The 19,163-nt window shown below is 36.6% G+C and overlaps 1 protein-coding gene across 2 annotated transcripts in view; it reads left to right on the top strand.

The window, feature by feature from the left end:
- Positions 1-17,584, top strand: part of LOC111575640 (lysosome membrane protein 2-like) — a 32,727-nt gene extending 15,143 nt beyond the window's left edge. Inside the window, exons 6-13 of one of the 2 annotated variants that reach the window (XM_023280889.3) lie at positions 746-865; positions 6,880-7,058; positions 11,950-12,068; positions 12,378-12,451; positions 12,562-12,613; positions 14,149-14,301; positions 14,457-14,498; positions 15,518-17,584. In XM_023280889.3, the coding sequence (XP_023136657.1) occupies positions 746-865; positions 6,880-7,058; positions 11,950-12,068; positions 12,378-12,451; positions 12,562-12,613; positions 14,149-14,301; positions 14,457-14,498; positions 15,518-15,628 (850 nt within the window). In that variant the 3' untranslated portion in view covers positions 15,629-17,584. The remainder of the gene's footprint in view (positions 1-745; positions 866-6,879; positions 7,059-11,949; positions 12,069-12,377; positions 12,452-12,561; positions 12,614-14,148; positions 14,302-14,456; positions 14,499-15,517) is intronic. The other variant, XM_023280890.3, reaches the window with a different exon arrangement.
- The last annotated feature ends 1,579 nt before the right edge of the window (positions 17,585-19,163 follow it).

The raw sequence follows: 19,163 nt of genomic DNA, 5'->3' as shown, positions 1-19,163 counted from the left end.
TGTTGTAATTAAGATTAAAATGATAAAGTTGTTGACATTGCAAGTAGGAGTTTTAAAAACATCAAGTATTGTTTCTTTCTTGTTTTGCCCGTTTGTAGTAAATCTAGGTACAAGCTTGCTCATTATTTTGGTTGCTCTGCAGGTGACATAAATATTAAAAAAACATTTACTATGAATCCAAAGAAATAGTTTCTTGATGAAGGTAATGCTTTTAAAAGTCACATTTTTACTCACTGCCGGCTCAGTTTTCACTGCAGTATAAAGTCCTGCACGTATATAGAAGCAACACATCTATGACCAGAAGTAGAAAAACATTTTTTGTTACTAATGGCTTCTTAGTTACAATAAGGAGCACTTTTTTTTTTTTTTTTTTTTTTTTTTTTTACAGAATCTGGTTAGAGATGAGAGTTTATTTTTGATAAGACATGTAGAATATCATGAAATGTCACAATTTTAAGCTGAGATAATATAAATGGTGTATTTGCTTTGGGTTTTGGAGTTAAGAGGGTTAGATGCTCATGTCCAAAACTGTGCTGAGGTTAATTGATTATTCTAAATTTGCCCGTAAGTGTGAGTACAAGTCTGTTTGTCCTGTTCTAAGTTACTGTATTGTTTTTAAGTTATTCTGTTGTTTTTCACTGTGAAGCACTTTGGTCACCCTTTGGGTTGTTGTAAAAGGCTATGGAAATAAACCTTGATTGATTGATTTATTGATTGATGTTTTTGTCCACATTTTGTTTTGTAGCCAGCTGACTTTCTGGACGTCAAACCAAAGCAACAGCATCAATGGGTCAGATGGAAGTGCCTTCCATCCTCTGCTGGAGAAGAACGAACGCCTTTACGTCTTCACTCCTGACTTGTGCAGGTACAGTACCAAGTTAAGTTCTAGATATATGATATAGATTTATCTTTTGGTTATTCGACAATGTTGAGATTTCAACCATAAACAGTGAGGGAGAAGTCAGTATTGAGGCTCAGAAAGATGTTTTACAGGCCAAACTTCACAAATTCATAGCAGGGTATCTGGAGTGGAGCTTCAGGATTTGTCATTATTCTATGAAATTAATAGAATAGAGTGTTATAGCAACAATTTTTTCAAGAAAATCCACGACATGAACTGAAAGGGAGAGGTGAGTTGGCATTAAATGACCGTTTGGCTCAGATATGTTTGGTACTCAGAGGATGAGTCCCAACAACCTTGGTGATCTTGTGACTTATAGTTGTGTAAAATCCTTTTGGTTTATACTTGCAACAGTAATGACATTCCGGTCAGCCTCAGCTATGCTTCGTTTTTAGCAAATGTCAGCGTTTAGCTCAAATTACTGCTCTGCCTAAAGGTTGAATCTTTGGAAATGTATGACAGTCATCAGACAAAGCAACAACAAATCCAGCATCAGAAAAGTCAGAGGGTGTTTTTCTGGACATCACAGCACCAATGCCAGCTTATAGACACTTAATCGTGTTGTTTGTTGAATCTATGAAGCCTGATCAGTTTGTGGATTTTTTTTTTTTTTTTTTTTTTTTGCGATTGTCCCATTTTGACCCAGTTTTTGCCGCAATATAAATTCCTGCACCTCTATGGAAACGAGAGAGAGAACTGTGACACGAATCTAATGGCTTAAATCATAAATGAAGAAAATTGTAAATTTTTTATTTGGATTATTTATTGAATGAAAATTGCAAAAAGAAAACTGGAATCAACATGAACAATGTGCCTTTAGGTGTTAACAGTACTGATAAAAATGGTAGCTCTGTATAGATATTTGTCTTTGTCTTCTATTTTCTACGTATAAGCAAAGCCTGCAGTTCAGTCTAGTTTTTGCCAAAAATTCCATACATTTTTGTCATGTGACTGTTGGTCCCAGTTGAGTAAGTGATGGCTTTTAAGTTGCGCTGCAGATTGTAGAGTTTATAATTTTTTATTAAATCTGTTTAGTGCGAACGGTTTCTTTTTGGTAAATTTTTAAACGGACATGGAATAAAACGATTATGAATAAAGAGGGCAATTTTTCACTAAGATTTGGTTACATTTTTTGATGGAACAACACATCTCAGATAATTAAGTCAATCAGGACCATCTAAGAGGTGGCAATCCAACAAATCTTTCAGTTGTTACATTTTTAAAAATTTTTTTTAAAACAAACAGCATACATTTCAAACTCACCAGTGGGTTTTGGGGTTCAAAGGGTTAAATACTCACCTGACTCAAATACCAGGAGTTATAATATGGGTCGCCACAGACAAGCAATCAGGCTGCAACAGGGCTTTGCATCCTCGCAACCTATTGTTGTTCAGTGTCCCATGGCCCAATTTACCTGAGCACGATGTGGTTATGAAATGATGTTTATTTCTGGTACATGACCCAGCAGAATGGGGCGGAGGCTTTCATATCTGGTATGGAAATAATGTTCACAGGCTTCGGATCCCATGGATTGTTATCATAACATCCTGCCTGATCACTTACAAACAGCACCACAGGTGACCTCTGTTTGCTGTTGAATATCCTGCCTACACCGTGAGGCCGCTTTAAAGACCAAAAAACACTACAGCTTGAAGTGGATTGTTGTTCTGAGGACTAATGAAGATGTAAGAGGAAGGGAATCTGTGGCGGTGACGATGAAAAAAGAGGAAGACATTTTATGGATGTCAACAAGAATTAAAATGTGCTTACTGGAACTGACTGCTGAGCTTGTCCTTGACTCACACTCATGGGAACTTTGAATTAAATGGGCATGTCTTGACGGAAACATAAATGTTGAGAACTGTTCACATGCTCTGACTAATGAGCAGCTCTTTGGGGTCTGATTACACAAATTTTAAGCCCTGTTTGTTGCAAAATATACATGCGGTGTCCTCATCCTTGATGGTGATAAGAGAATCTAATTTAGCAAACAACCTTGACCTAAAACACAGACGCCGCTGTGCACATCTTTGCCTTTTTTGCTGAGTGTGGAAAAAATCTGTTGGAGCGGTACATTCTCACCTTTGCCTCTGGTTGGACGTGCGTCAAAAACCCTTCGCCCAAATATTTACCAAACACTTTCACCTACTTATTCATAGCCGGGTGGTGTGGTCACGGCCGACTGTGTACTATGACTGAAGGGAAGACTCCCTCCCTGTTTCCTGTACTTTTTACACTAGTTCGAAGAGGAAATGTTCCATTAAGTGTATGGTAACCTTTCACACACGCAGCATTAAGCCCGTTTACCGTTAGCTCCACATCACTTTGAGTTAAAACATGTGCTTAGTTAAATCTGGGACTGATAGGCAGGTTAAAAGAAGCGCTAGAAATTCCCATCTGTGAGCTGACGGGGTTGTGACCCTGTGGTTCACTGACTGACAGCTGAGCCACAAAAGCCTCCAAATTTTGATGAATTGCAGACAGCTGTCATTGCTTAAATACCAACTTGCCTTTTGCCACACGTTAATCTTCCCTATAGCCATGATTATAACTTTGAAAGATCAAATATTATTTAAATGAATCGAAAGAAAAAATCTTTCATGAAACAAATAGTTCGGTTTTAGATTTCCCGTCATGTGTTCTATTTTCTGTCTACTAACCTAAGCGTTTCTGGGTGTTTTCAGCTCTTTTGACATTTTTACTCACTGTAGGCTCATTTTTCACTGCAATATAAAGTCCTGCACCTTTATGGAAACAGCACAACTATGGCTGGTAGTAGGGAGAAATCAAAAATGTTTTCTATGCGGTATGCAACAGTTATTCTGTAAATCATAAAAAAGAAAAAAGCAAAGTTTGAAACCTGGAATCAGTATGTACAACATTTTTTCCAAGTGTTCACAGGCGTTACCAATACTGGAAAAAAACCTGGCTCTACATCTAAATATTTGCATTTTTAATTTGTGCTTGTTTTCTTATGTACTCTATATAAGCACAGCCTGCAGTTCATGCAAAGTAGTGAATGTTTGTCACATGACTGTTGGTCACTGCTGCGTCGCTGATGGTTTTACTTTTGCGCTGATGAGTGCAGAATTCTATACTTTTTTACAGAATCTGGTTACTGCAAATATTGCTGTTTTCTTTAACGAGACATGTAGAATAATATAATTATAATAAAGTGTCATAATTTTCGATTTGGTTAAGTTTTCAGACTAAACTGCACATCACAGATAATTCGAACAAGGACCATTAGAAAGTTGAAAATCTTTCTGTATTTACCGTTTTCTGGCTCTGATAAATTATGTCATTTTGGAGATCTTTTTTGGAGAAAACATAATATGCTTTTCAAACTGGTCGGTGGGTTTTGGGGTTTAGAGAGTTAACCCTGTAAAACCCAAACAGAAAAAAAATGAGCAAAAATAATATATAAATAACAAATTTTTATTTATTTATTTATTTATTTATTTATTTATTTATTTATTTATTTATTTATTTATTTTTATTTATATATATATATATATATATATATATATATATATATATATATATATATATATATATATATATACAAAACAATTTTATTTATTTTTTTTTTTTTAATAAATAAAACTGATGTTGACTTTTTGCAACAGCAGATCTTGGAGTTTTAAAAAAAAAAATCTTTAAAAATCTAATGTTTTTACACCTGTAATAGAAAAAATCTCCCACCATCCCTTCAGCTGTTGTCAAACTGTGGCTCCACTTATATTCAGGACTCAGATCCAAAACAACCACGTTTTTGCTTAGCTAATCTGAATTTAATTCATAATGTATCAGTCTCTTACTCCCAGCGGTACAAGTCAGAGACTCTCTGTTCTGTTCTCATGTAGAAACACATCAGGCTTTTTACTTGGCTTCTCTCACAAAGGTCAAGGGAAAGGTCTGTACAGTATTGTTGCACAATTGGTGGGCCGCGTAGCGAAGGGCTGCATCCTCCCAGCCAGTTGGCAGACCCTGTATAGAGCGCATTGTTCTAGCTGAGAACCGTCAGGATTCCCTCGACAGGACAGAGCTGCAGACAGAGAACCACCTCACAATAATGCAATTCTCTCGGAGGATGTCAAAACACAACAAATGCTGACATGTCATGAAAGATTTGCGATTTCCCCGCTTCCACTGCAATGGGAAGGTCAACTCCACAGAGCAGCAATACTTTCCCCCGACGAATTAAAGAAGCAACCAATAGGATTCAGGAAAACTGTAAAGTCAGTGAAGTGTAAATCATCCCACTTGTAGGTGAAAAAGCTTGCTGGACAGTTTGTCTTAAGACAATGGTGTGGCTCCCATATGGACACCCAAGCAGGTTGTTCCTGCTGTAATCAATCCTCATGACCATTAATTAAGAAATCCCTTCCCAGAGTTTGCAGACCTCCCTCCTTGAAAAAATGTATTCATCAGCTGATGTGAAGCTTATGTAAGGTTTAGGCAGTTAATCGCATTAGTGGATGTCTATCAAAGGTAATACAAAACTACCTCTTTTTGTTCCAATTAGCAAAGAAACAGTGATGAAGCTAAATGAAAAGAGACAATTTCACACTGAAAATACTGTATTTGAAGCCGAATATTAATTTCAGGTAAACTTTTGGCTGTATTTTAGCACCAAATGACTGGGGATTCTCTGCCTTATTACTATTTTTCAGAGCCAATAAGTGCAGCTTTCACTTGTTCCGTTTTGTTTTTGGCTAGTTGGAGAATTATTTTTCCATTAAATAAATATCAAAGAGATAAAATAGAGAGATTTTGGAGAGGAAAGGCAATTAGGCACTCTTGATTTATTTTTATTTTTTAGTGTTTTTCATGATTTCTGTGCAGCAAAATCCCTGATGTGTTATGTTACTTCAGACTTTCAGCTTAGGCAGGCCACACAGATTTTCTATACACTTGCTTATGTGCTTATCTGGACATAATTTTGGTATTAATGTGCTGAACACATTTGTAGTATTATTGCAGTAACTCCAGGAAACTGGCCATATTTTTATTAATCCTGTCCCTTTACCAGACCTGCGGAGAAATCAGAGTAAATTGCGTTCATCTTTGCCTATGTCTAACAGTTGCACTTATTAAAGAGACAAATAAGGTTTTAATCTTTAAATTGATTGAAATACAAGTTGTATGACATTAATTCAGCAAACTTTATCAAGGCTAGTACTCAGGCTTTAGTTGAAGCTAAAGGTGCACACATGGAACAGCAATAAAACGTAGCTATCAAGATGTTGGGTAATACAATTGTAGCATAATTATAAACAGAAATTCTTTATTCACAGTGGAATTGTTCTTCAACCCTCTGAACTGTTTTTGTTCCTGTCATTTATACTCACTGTTGGCTCTTTTGTCATTGCAATATCAAGTCCTGAACCTCCATGCAAACAGCATAACTGTCACTGTACAAGCAGAGAGAACTCAAAAATGTCTTCTTGACACAGTTGTAGTGCTATAGGTCATAAAAAGATAGAAGAAATGAAAGTTTTGAAGGTTTTTCTATGGATTAAAAAAATCATGAAATCATCATGTTAAACTTTTTTTTGAAGTGTCCTCAGGTATACTCTGGTACTGGAAAACAAAAACACATACTCTACAGATTAAAGATATTTTTCTTTGCTTTTACTTCATTTCAGTTTGTCTCTGCTCCGTGTAAACACAGCCTGCAGTTCAGCCGAAAAGTCCCCGAGTTTTTGTCATGTGACTATTTATAGCAGCTATGTTACTTATTAGTTTTAACAGAGAGCGCAATTTGGTGAATTTTCAAACAATGCATGAAGAATAAAGACATTCTAATGAAATATTACAATTTTAAGTTTAGATTTGGATCCTGATGTGTTCACAGACGATTGGAAATGTAAAAATATGACAGTTTTTCGACTTTCAAGTTTGTTAATTCAGGGAAATGGAGTTCATGAGGTTGATTTTGGCTGTATAATATGATATTTGGCTTTACTCTACAGGTCAATCTACATGGAGTTTGAGAAAGACGTCGAGGTGAAAGGAATCCCAGCGTACCGCTTCACACCACCGCGCTCAGTTCTGGCCAGCAAAGAGGAGAATCCAGCCAACGAGGGTTTCTGCGTCAGCCCAAAGGAGTGCCTGGGAACCGGCCTTCTTAAAGTCAGTCCCTGTCGGAAAGGTAAATGTCAGCTTGTGCAGCACATTTTCTCACCCACACTTTGAACTTTTACAGGCCTCTCTCAAGGTCCTGCACCCACAAATTACAGTGGCCGTGTTGAATTCAGCGTTTTTCTGTTCGCCTCTCTATTCCTGTTTCTTTAATTAGCTAAACATCCCACACAAATTCCCTTCTTGACTTGGGTTTGCTAGTAAACAAGTAACTTTGTCTTGAAGGCCTTCCATTTGTTTGCTCTGCTCCTTCAGTTTTCTTCCCACCCAGCTTTAAAAGTTCTGCTCAGTGAGAATGCACAACACAGCAATTCTTTTATCACTCAAGTCCTCCTTTTAATTTCCTTCTTACCATCCACAGTCCTACTAATACCCCCTAAATGCCCCATGTGACACAGCTCTCCAGCTCCCTCCACACCTCAGGCACCATCTGACCATGACTGACCCAGTATCTGAGGGGGCGGGGGGTAAGCCCAGTCACCTGATTCTGCCCTTGAATATGACCAGACGTTACCTTAGTGCCTGCATTTATGGCCCAGTTGTCCTCTGTGCCTCTTTAAGATTTTCATTACCGATGAAGAAAGTTTCAAAACACATTTATTCTAAATAACATACCACGTTTTAGCTTTTGAGTGCATCTTAGGGCGTAAACCTAAAACCGTTGGGGCATCTTTTACTTTGTATCCGAAACATCGACACGCTGGACATTTTCAAATCCCATCTCAAAACCCACCTATTCAAACAAGCATACTCTCTTTGACTTCCGTCCTCTTTCTTCGTCTGTTGTTTTAAAAACTGCTAAATTACCTTCTTTTAAATTTTTTACATATTTAAATTTTATATTGTTCATTTGAAGGTGTTTTAACTCAGTTTACTTTGTACGGTGTCCTTGGGTGCTCTGAAAGTTGCCTAGAAATATAATGTATTATTATTATTATTATCTGGTTGCAGGGAAGTATTCCAACAAAAAATGACATTGTTGCTGCGAAGTAGTAAATCTTAAAGGTCAGACTGATTAGAAAGTGATTGATTGCAGAAGACTACAAATGGTGACATCATGGATTAGTGTTTCGAACATGATTATCTTATCGTGCTGAAAAAACTGGGAACCATTTCACACATTTGTAGTCAATGGGTAAGATTTTATACAAAATAAATGCACTGTTGAAGCCACCAAGAGAAAGTAGGTTGAGTGTAGAGGGTTAAGTTTAGGCCCATGAGCACAGCGATTAAGGGCACTCAGAAGTGTACCGCTGCAAATATGTGTGTGCATGTGTGCGTGTGTGTGTGTGTGTGTGTTTGCGCTACAGTGACCTTGTCGGTCGTCACATGAACAGTCTCTCAGGTGACTGCTGGTGTCCAGTGTTTCTGTCAAACGTCTGTTGCTAAACATAAGAGCAGGAAAACCGTCACCTCTGCCCCACTTGATCAGCACCACTCACTGTGCCACCATCTGACTTTGTTGTTGCTGCTGAGACACATGTGGTCGCTGCAAAGGTGAAAGCTGGGCCGCCTATGTTTCAGTTTGTTCTTTGCAAAACTGCACACCAATTACTTGAGTAAATGCACAGGCGTGACCTCATCCAAACATGTTTCAGCCGACCGTGCAGTTCCACGGAGGTGATATTAAAGGAACGCAATGTCTCCCGTCAACAATATGAGGAAGGAACTCAGCAAAAGTAACAAGATTCTTTATCTTGATATCAGTAGATGCCCTTAATTGCTCATACAAGTGGGGTTATTGTCCATTTGTTTACCTGTATTGTTTATTTTCTTTGGAAAGTTGACCCTGAGTAACATGCTGCGTGTCTTGCCACAGCGGTCAGATCATATCTTCTCATCTCTTCCTGAGAACTGGTTCCAAATGTTTTTTCTGGTTGTTATGTCCTGGTCAGATCAAAGAGAAGGAAATATGATATTAAAATGTACTTGATACTAAATTACCTGGTGAGAGGTTTTAATGTCGCACCATCATGATGTTGTCTTTGTTGGTAGATGCCAATATATTATTATATAGAAACAAAAAAGAAACTTAAAACTAGTTTACATTTATAGAGCTGTTAGTGCAACTTTGGTGCAACACTGATATTCCTGATAAGAGAGACACTCCTAGAAGTAGACAGAACTCAAAAAGGCCCCAAAATGAAAGTTCCAACTCACTGTTTATCTTACAAAAACTGAATAGAGCTGGAATTAGCATGTACAAAATTTTTCCAAGAGCTCACAGGCGTTACTGACACTGGCAAAAATGGCTCATTTTATAGACGAGTTACTACTTAGATTTTAAATTTGTTTCCATACTTGTCACTTATCGGTTCTGTCTAAACACAGCCTGCAGTTCATCCAAAAAGTCCATGATTTTTTTCATGTGATCGTAGGTTGCAGCAGAGTCAGTAATTGCTTCACATTTTTTTCACTTTACAGTTTTTATTGAATTTCCCATTAACTTCATTGTGATGCATTTTGCTTGCGGCACACATTGCAGGTAAGAGAATATAGAACATAGAATTGCTGCCGCAGCATTTCGGTTACAATATTTGGAGTTGTTGGAGATGTATGTGATCTGCAGGTTGGCCTTGACAACGAGGACATGAAGGATTTGTATTGGGGAACATATTTGCCAGCCTTGCCCTGGTCAAGTGCACCCTCAACACAACCTTAAGCTGTATAAGACGGTGCCTAGCACAGTGGGAGGAGGTATTTATTAGTTTCAGCACTGCCTCCCGTTCATTAGTTGTCATTTCTTTGCTAAAGTCACGTTCCCAAAGTCTCTTTATATCCTGAAGTGAGTGAGGAACACGTTTATCTATACTGCTCTATAGGACAGAGATGAGATGTTTGCAATGTGGGGATAAGGACAAAATGTGATCAATTGTGTTTTTTGTCGGGAGATTAGGAAAAGATGTATTACTCTTCTGGACAAAATGTCTAATGCTTCACATTTTTTTCAAGGAGCACAGAATTTTTCTCATTTTTTTTTTACAGATTCTGGTTTGTGCAAATGTATTATTATTTTTGTTAAAACTTTTTAGTGAGACATGTATAATAAAGTAAAATAAACATAGTCGTAGGACTATCGGAAAGTTAAAAATTTGTTTTTACAGTTTCTGGCTTTGACAAATTTTGACTTATTTTGATGATTTTCTAAAGATAGATGCCCTGCTGGTGGCTTTTGGCATTCAGAGGGTTAAGATACTGTAGAGGCCATTGTCATCTTTTTTCCACCCTGCAGGTTTCTGTCCAAGGCTGTGCTTGTTAATAAAACCCAACCCTTTGGCAGTTTTTCAAGTTAGTGGTGGGACGTATTCAAAGAAGAGTTCACCTCGTACTATTATGACTAAAATACTGTTTGGTGATGGGAACAAGAAGACTTGTGGATCTTTCCATCTCAGATCATCATGTAATAGAACAATATCTGCTCCAACATCTCTGAATTACCAAAACATTTTATAGTGTAAAATACTGATATTTATTAAAATTGTGAAATTTTGTGATTGATATATCAAGTACCTTCTGAGATACATTTTTTTAAACATTCACAGTTTTTTGCATCGTGTCCTTGATTCAGAATCTGCAAAACTGAACAAGTAGATCAATAATCTAAACAACTTGCTTCATACTACCTCTTTTGAAGTAACATCAAATAACAATGGGTCAGTTGAAATACAAATAAACGGTGAAGCCATAATGAAAAATTTCACTTTTTGAGCACAAATTAATAAAAATCACGATAATGTAGAAGTCAGCTAAACCATATGTAGCGGAATGTCACAATAATGCAAAACAAAACCTATAGAATACTTTTTTATTCAAAATAGTTGGTCACAAATAGGCTCCAGCCCCCCCCCGCGACCCTAGTGAGGATTAAGCGGTGTATAGATAATGGATGGATGGATAGTTGGTCACAAAATGAACTTTAATAGCTGATTGAGCAGGTATGACAAGCTGTATCATAAACACAAGATTATTGCTAGACAGCATATATGTCTGTCTACTTGTCCGATGGTGTAGAGAAATAACAGTGAAAACCAAAAAATCTGCAAAAAATTTTAAAAAATCTGCAAAAACATTCCCCAAATTTCTGAAAATTTGCAAAACCTTCAGGAAGAAAATTCCAATAATTCCTTAAAAGTTTACCTTAAAAGTTTTATTTTAAAAAAATCCCCCAAATTTGGCAAGAAAATTCTTGTAAATATTTTCAAAAAAAGAGTAAAAATCTTAGAAAAAAAATCCTAAAAATATCTAAAGTGATTACATATATGTCAGCAAAACTTCTAATATTTTCTTTAAGAACATTCACCAAAAAAAATCAACCAAAATCCAGCGAAATTCGCTGTTGTTGTTCTTAAGAAACATTTTTAACATTTCTTTTTTTCCACCAAAAAATGTCCAAAGATTTCCCAAAAATGTTGAAAATGTGGACATCAGAAGTTTCACTGTGAAAATATATATTTTTTCCACATTTCCAAACTTCAAAACAGGTCAATTTTGACCCACAGGACAACAGGAGGGTTAATTTGAAAGTGGGTCGATGGGCAATTAAAAAAAAAAAAAAAAAAACTAATTGAAATTACTTAATATATCTACCGAAAATTTTACAGACACCATTATTCACATCCATAGTTTATAATAAATGGGAATAACCCCCAGTTGTATTTCATTCATAGAGCCCTAGTTGCTCATTTTGGCCTCACACTTTTTTTCATTCTGGCTTTAGGAGTTATTATTGTGTACTATGTGATGATATGTATGTTGGCATTAGGATGTTTGCTAAGTAATGAATAAAAAATGAGTGGTTTAGCCAAATGAAAGAGTCTTATCGTGTTATGGTGGCAGCTCAGGTACCCACTGTCACAATTATGTGTCAAGTCTGATTGAACTCCTCTGTTCTGCTCTCACAGGTGCTCCAGTGGTGGCCTCTTTTCCTCATTTCTACCTGGCTGATTCTAAATTTGTGAATGCCATTGAAGGAATGTCCCCTGAAAGGACGCATCACCAAACGTTTCTGGACCTTAACCCGGTAAGCCGCCAGGCTGCAGCCCATCAGACTTACGTGCACTTTTTACTTTGCAGCTGCGATTAGTCACATTAATGCTGTGACTCATATTTTTTTGGTCACGCTTCACTTTACAATCCCATTTTGAAACATGCAGAAGCGACACATCTCACTGAACTTTGCGACAGTGAATATCCTGCTACATTTTATACTGCGCCACCACCTAGTGGCGTTCATGTGAATATTTATACTCACAAGACAGTGTTGATAAGAGCTGCCTTTCTTTACTTTATTAGCATTTTTTCATTCTATTTTCCTTTCTTTCTCTCATAGACCACCGGAGTGATTGTTCGTGCAAACAAAAGAGCACAGATTAACATCTTGCTCAGCAGAATCGGTGGATTCCCGTGAGTATCTGCGGTCAGACTAGACACTATTATTTAACAATACATTTAAACGTATGTATATCTGTACTGTATTTGATTGATTTACATTCTTTTGACTGTACTCATCACAGGAAAACTAGAAGCCTTAATGAAACCATCTTTCCTGTCATGTTTATCAATGAGGTAAGAGACATTAAAGAAAGCCTGAAACACACATTTGTATCCTGCAACATGCATGTTGTGAGTTAGTATTAAACTTGATTAGCTTTGCTGAGAGTAAAGACTGAAAACAGTGGGAAAAGACTAACCTGGCTGGTATCTGTGTCTCACCAGGTAACAGTCAAGCCCTGTAACCTTCAAAAAAAAACACAGCTCATTTTTACAAGAAGGTTTTTGTCCATAGGTAGTGAATATTGGAGGCTATTTTAATGCCGGTACAGTTATATCTATGACTCCCTGTATCTGTGTGTCAGTCAGGTTAATTTTCTTGTTGACAGCTGGTATAAAAGGCTGCTCAAGACTCCTAACTGATACAAAAAAAAATAAAGCTGAAGCACCTGTACGTGTATTTCTGCCCCGGATATTTGTTAGACACAAAAGTTATTATAAGATCCTTTTATTTGTCTATCAAGCCATGAGTTACTAGCACTTGAGCACATTGCTGAACGTCTCTAGACCATATAGATCCTCAGAACAGCTGTTTTTAACTTTTCCATGATTGATGCTGGTGGTAAAAGGAGATCATGTCTTGTCCCTGTGATGGTATGTCCAAAGCTTCGGGATACCCTTTCTCTTTTAACCTAATGTTCTTCTTCCATAGAAAATTTAAGGAAAATTTCAAGATATCCATGTTTTCAAAGTTACTAACCCCTTGACGCCTTAATTTATTTACAATTAAATTTAAAAAAAAACTTTTACGTATTTTTGCTTTCCAGCTGATGCTAAAATAAGTTGAGATTGCTAATTTGTCCATTACACGTAGAACAGATATATAATAATAATAACAGATATATAATAATTAGGTCCCACTCCGACCAGTCCTAAGAGAAACCAGTGCTTGCAAAAGGTTCTGAGGTACGTATTGAAAATGCACAAACTGGCATTGGGGGAATGGATACACTATCTCAGCTGCAGTCTGAATGAAAGTGGTATGATGTGAATAGCCGTCAAGGGGTTAATACTATTTTAGAAGTGAACCTTACAAGTTGTTGTCCTGTTCTGTCTTGCTTTTGAAGTATTTGATATTTAATTTAAAAAGTTTTTTTTATCCAGTTTTCTGTCTTGTTTGTCTTTGGTTCCCTGCAGTTGATGTAAAATGTGCTCTATGAATAAATTTGATGTGATTTGAATTTCACTTTGGACATCACTTTGGTGTTTTGATGCTGAGTCAAATGAGGCAGTATGAAGAGAGCTGTTGGTATTTTCTGTGTAAAATGTGTCCTACACTTTACACTGAGAGAAACTGTCTCGTAACCACTTCTGTTTTTAGCATCTGTCTACTGCCGCCATGGTGGTTTTATTAACAAGAGCAAACTGAGCACTTAGAGCAAATATAGATTTTGGCACCAGTGGACGGAGCATGATAAGCTTTTTCCCCATTTCCGGTCTTGATGTGAAGTTATCCAGCTGCTCGTATTCTTTTATTGGCGATTGGGTTATTGTCTTGTATTTACTCTGTGTCTTCTAATGGCTCTTTCTCGCTGTCTGTTGATACACAGAGTGTGGTGATTGATGATGCGTCTGCAGCGAGAGTACAAAAGCTGCTGCTGATTGTCACCTTGGTGTCCAACTTCCCGCTCATTATTGTGGGACTGGGAGGCATTATGCTCGTAGTGTTCATCATCCTTCTAGTCCGGGCCCGTAAACAGAAGGTACGACTCCTGTTCTGGTCGAGCTTTGCTCTAACAACTTGCAGTTTGCTTGCTGCTAATAAATAATTTGTGTTATTTTGCCATAATTCATTCAATTGCCTAACCACATACTAATGGCACTGTGCATGTGTTTATCACTGTGTGTCTCTGTGCAGAATGAAGTTAAGCGCATTGTGTTTACCAAGCCACTCTATGCTGTAAGTCTTTATGGTCTTTTTGCTGCTTTGTTTTTATTTGCTTTCTTGAGTCTATTGTCTTTCATCTAAATATTCAGTTTGCAGTTATGTGACTTTCATCCCACCTGAAATAATTCTGCTGCTGTACAGTAAACTTATTGGGTCAGTATATAATTGTGGGACTTTTTGTATCATAGTTCATTTTTGCTGTTTGCAGGCCTAAAATCAACATGGCCGCCTATAACCAAACACCACATGGCATTTTTACAGAAAGATTCTTTTAATATATATACAATTGAGTAAAATTGAAACTGAAAGTTATTTCTAAAGATATTTTAGTAAACCTGTTGACATGCCATAAATCCACACTTGACTCAAACACTACTTTATATTGAATAACTCAGAAAGCCTTGGAGTCTTGACAGTCTTTTCTTCAGGAGGAAATGACATCACATGGAGCAGGTCATGTGATCTGGAATTAACACACTTCCTTGAGAGGTGTTTTTGTAATGAGTAACTAAGTTGAAAGTGATACAATTTGTTATTTTCCATATAAAATTTGATATATTGCCAAAAAACAAATATCTGTCAACTTAATAAAAAGAACACAATCAAAACAACGTTGAAAAAACTCATTTTATTATTGGTTAGCTAATTAGAAGGTGATTGTTATTAAATTCAGATGGTTATTTAGTTGACACTTTAGTGATATCCAGTAATTTTTTAATTAAGAAATCATTGTTTCCATAATAAATAATTAGAGAATTTGAAAAGACATGATCATAATGAACATAAAACCTTTTTTTTTTTTTTTTTTTTTTTTTACTTTTAATAAAAATGTATGCAAGATATATGCCATTGACTTCAAAAGTCCCTCAATTATATATGGACCCTTTTATTAAACGTATCTTATCGGTTTTAACACGTTAACAAAAACATATTTCACTGCACGTTTAAGGACATCAGACCTTTTGGATCACAGCTACAACTGTAAAAAGGTGAGAAGAGTTTTTAAGAGTTCTTTTAATCTCCCACTACAGACCTCTGCTGAGGACGACACTTCTTACTCTCCAGTCAACGACAAGGAAAAGGACGATCCCCAAAATGGAACCTACATCGGTCTGACGCCTAAAGTCGATGCACAAGCTTGAGGAAAAGGATGAGGAGGAATGGGGAGGAAACGGGGTTTTGTGAAGTGGGGTGGGCGGTTGTGGGGGTAGAGGGAGGGGACATGGTTTTAGTCTCAAGCATAATGTACTATATGTTGTAAGTTTCACTCATGGAGAGCCACCTAAAATCCAGGTCTAGCTTGGCGAATTCCCCCAAAAAACGTGCGACATTCTGTTTAAAACACGAGTGGCTGCTTCTTGCTGTTTATCGGCTGCTGATAATGTAGAATTGTTGACGACAGGTTGCAGCTTTGTAAGACTAGAAATGGGGAATGCACTTCTAAAACAAACACACCCTTTAAATCTGACATGTGAGGTAAATGTACTGTTCATGCTGCGTCCTCGTCTCTGTATCCGTCTGGCTCGACTGGATTGTTGTCTCGCTTTGAACTCGGATTTTAGGGACTGACTACTTGGGTGCAGATTATCATTTGAGCTGCAGGGTAATGAAATCCATAAACTGAGTTCTTATTTTCATCACACATCACTCTCAGGGGGCCTTTGCTTAGACACTATCGAACCTTATCAAGTTTTCTCAATCAGTTTAGTATTATATTACATTTCATCTGAAATTTTTATGTTACGCAGCATTTTCACAGCTCATTATTATTTTCTGTTCATGCACTGTATTTAGAGGGATACCTGTGCACATTGTCGCCGCTGTACCTGAGAAACCTTCAGAGTACGGCGCTTGTTTGTTTGTATATATATATACAGTGTAAGATGAGTTGAACTGCTCACATTCCTCTCACTGTATGATGGGAATGAATATCAGACAAAACGCTGTATATTTAGATACTTTAATTTTTGTAAAGTAAAACATCCTTCACATTGTTTTTGTAAATGTTAATGTAGAAATGTTTGAATGAAGGATATGTGGAGTTAGAGCTTCACAAATGTCTTCTGGTGCCGTAATGAGTGACGCTTTTATCAGCCACATAAAGCCCTGGATGTGGCAGGGTTTTGTGATTGAAGTAATGATTCATACAGTACTGAATGTGTGTGTTGACAGTATTTTGCCCTTTATAACTGCTTCTGCTAACCAACATTTCAAAATGTTTTAAAATGCTGTAGTTGTGCCTTAAAAGGATCAACGTTACTGGATTTTTTTTCTTTCTTTTTATAGTTTTCTCTTGTGAAAACGATGCCATGCCATATCAACAAATATACTCTGAAGTGCATTTTGTTCTCTTCCAGCTACCAAACCAGCCAGCAGGGTCAAACTGCACTTTGAAAACGCTCTGAAGGCTTGAATGACAGGTTGTTGTGCAAGGCCACAGCTTTCTCACTCACTGCTGGTGATGAAAATGTTAGATTTCAGGTGCCATTTAATGTAATATAGCAAATGCTGCACAATTACCCAGTTTGAACTGTGATGAGCCCAGCTTTTATTACTGCTTTTACACTTAATAATGAGTCCTTTCACACCAGCTCATTACATGCACTATAATAATCTACGATGACTATATCAGATGATAGTGGAGCCATTTTGTCCTCCTTCGTTTGATTTTTACTATTCGCATGTGATGTATTCTGTTATCTAATCATGTACAATTAAAAAAATATATGAAAATGGTAAAATAAAATTTAAAAAAAACATGGGGAGTGCATAATGTTGTAGTTATAAGTTCACAAGAGGTTGAATGAATGGATAAATCAAAAATGTGATGCAATAAACACAGTATTACACAACATTAGCGTAGTTGTGGTTAGAAGGATAAGTTATTTTGTTACATTGATAAAACCAAAACACACAAAGCACCATATGGACTGTACTCTAGGCTACTTTATGCCATACTTTGATTACAGATTGTACTTTCTGAAATTATTGTTACTGCTATAACCACATATTCTTCTAATTGTCAGCTTGTTTTGAAATGTTGACTGTTAATACTGTTTTTACTCTGTACACACAAATAAAAAGTAGTTTCAGTACAAGCGTCTTCCTCACTTTCTTAAGTGTTTGCCTGTTGTTTTAGTGAAACAGAGGTAGGAAGTTCGTACCACCACGAGTCAAATTGGAGAAAAATACCTAATACTGAAATGATAATTGGATTTGTAGAAAGATTTCCTCTAAATAGTATGGTTTTACAATATAGAACTTGCGCTGCAATCATTGAAGCCTAATTGTAGATGGCTAAAGCAAGAAAAAACAGGTTTTCATAGTTGTTATGATCCTACATATAACTTCAAGGTATTGGGTCTGTGTGGTTATGTTCTGTTTTAGGATTAGGCAGGTATTTGTGAAGAGAAAGAGATTTAAAGTCTCACTCCGGTCATTGAATTAACCACTAAAAAATAATCATCTATGAGTGTCACAGTTACATATTCAGAAGGGTTTTTTTGGTCCATGAAAATAATCCCTTTCTTTCTACATAGTGGGAAAATGAAAAATTACCAATAAACCAATTCTGAGGCTTAATGATGCAGAAAATTTCTTAGATTTGTTGCTTGTGAAATACTTGTAGTCAGAATCTGTATTTTTTTAGTGGAAGTGGAATGCTCAGACATGGCATTTACTGCTTATTTTGTTCATGATATGTCTTCCAGCAGATAAAAACCACCATGTGGACACATTAATAAGGTAAAAAATATATATATTTGTGTGCACAGGAGGGCCTTAAAAGGTCACAGAATGCTGTGAGTTATTTTCAAGGAACAATGAGTAACAAAAAACAAACAAACAAAAAACTGTCTGAAACACCAGTATTACACCCTAAATGTGCTTTTACAAATATTCATGTGTCATACAATTTTTAAGTTCAGAGATTGTTTGGAAGCTGAATTTCCAGGCCTCTTTTATGACTGATGAAAATGCTAAATATATATTTATGAATATCTCTATATAAGTACTCAGCAGTAGACCTTTTCTGGGACCATTTTTTCATGATATTGCAGCCTACATAATTGGATGATATTACTAAAATCTGAAACTTACAGTTTTAAAGCTTTTTTTCCACCCAAAATACTACATTCTGTCCAAGTAATTATATTTCTAATAATAAATAATAATAATAATAACAATAATAATGCATTTTATTTGTACTGCACTTTTCATTTCAGCAAATGTAAAAGTTCTACATTAAAGATAAAAAAGGATAAAAAAAACCAAACAAACAGATAAAATAGAAAAAAAATCAGGACACGTTCAATTAAAAGTTTTGTTAAAAAGAAAGGTCTTTAGGCCTTTTTTTAAAAAAAGACATCCACTATCTGTGGAGCTCTCAGGTGATCAGGGAGGGAGTTCCAGATGTGAGGGGTGGCTGAGTGGAAAGCTCTGTCTCCCATGGTCCAGAGTTTGGTTCTGGAGGGGTGGAGGAGATAACAGTTGTTCATGTGGAGGTTTCATGTGAATGATTGGTGGCTGAGGAGTTCTTTGAGAAGGTGGACAGTGGTGATGAAGTTGATGATGATGATGGCGGGGAAGCAGATTGGGTTGGGACAGTCTGGAGGTAAAGCTGTGTGTCATCAGTGTAGCAATGGAAAGAGATTCCATGCCGGCTGATGACACGGACAG

Source organism: Amphiprion ocellaris, chromosome 17 (assembly GCF_022539595.1).
Source record: "Amphiprion ocellaris isolate individual 3 ecotype Okinawa chromosome 17, ASM2253959v1, whole genome shotgun sequence".
In the NCBI taxonomy this organism is placed as follows: Eukaryota; Metazoa; Chordata; class Actinopteri; family Pomacentridae; genus Amphiprion; species Amphiprion ocellaris.
This window is presented reverse-complemented; position numbering and strand designations above follow the sequence as displayed.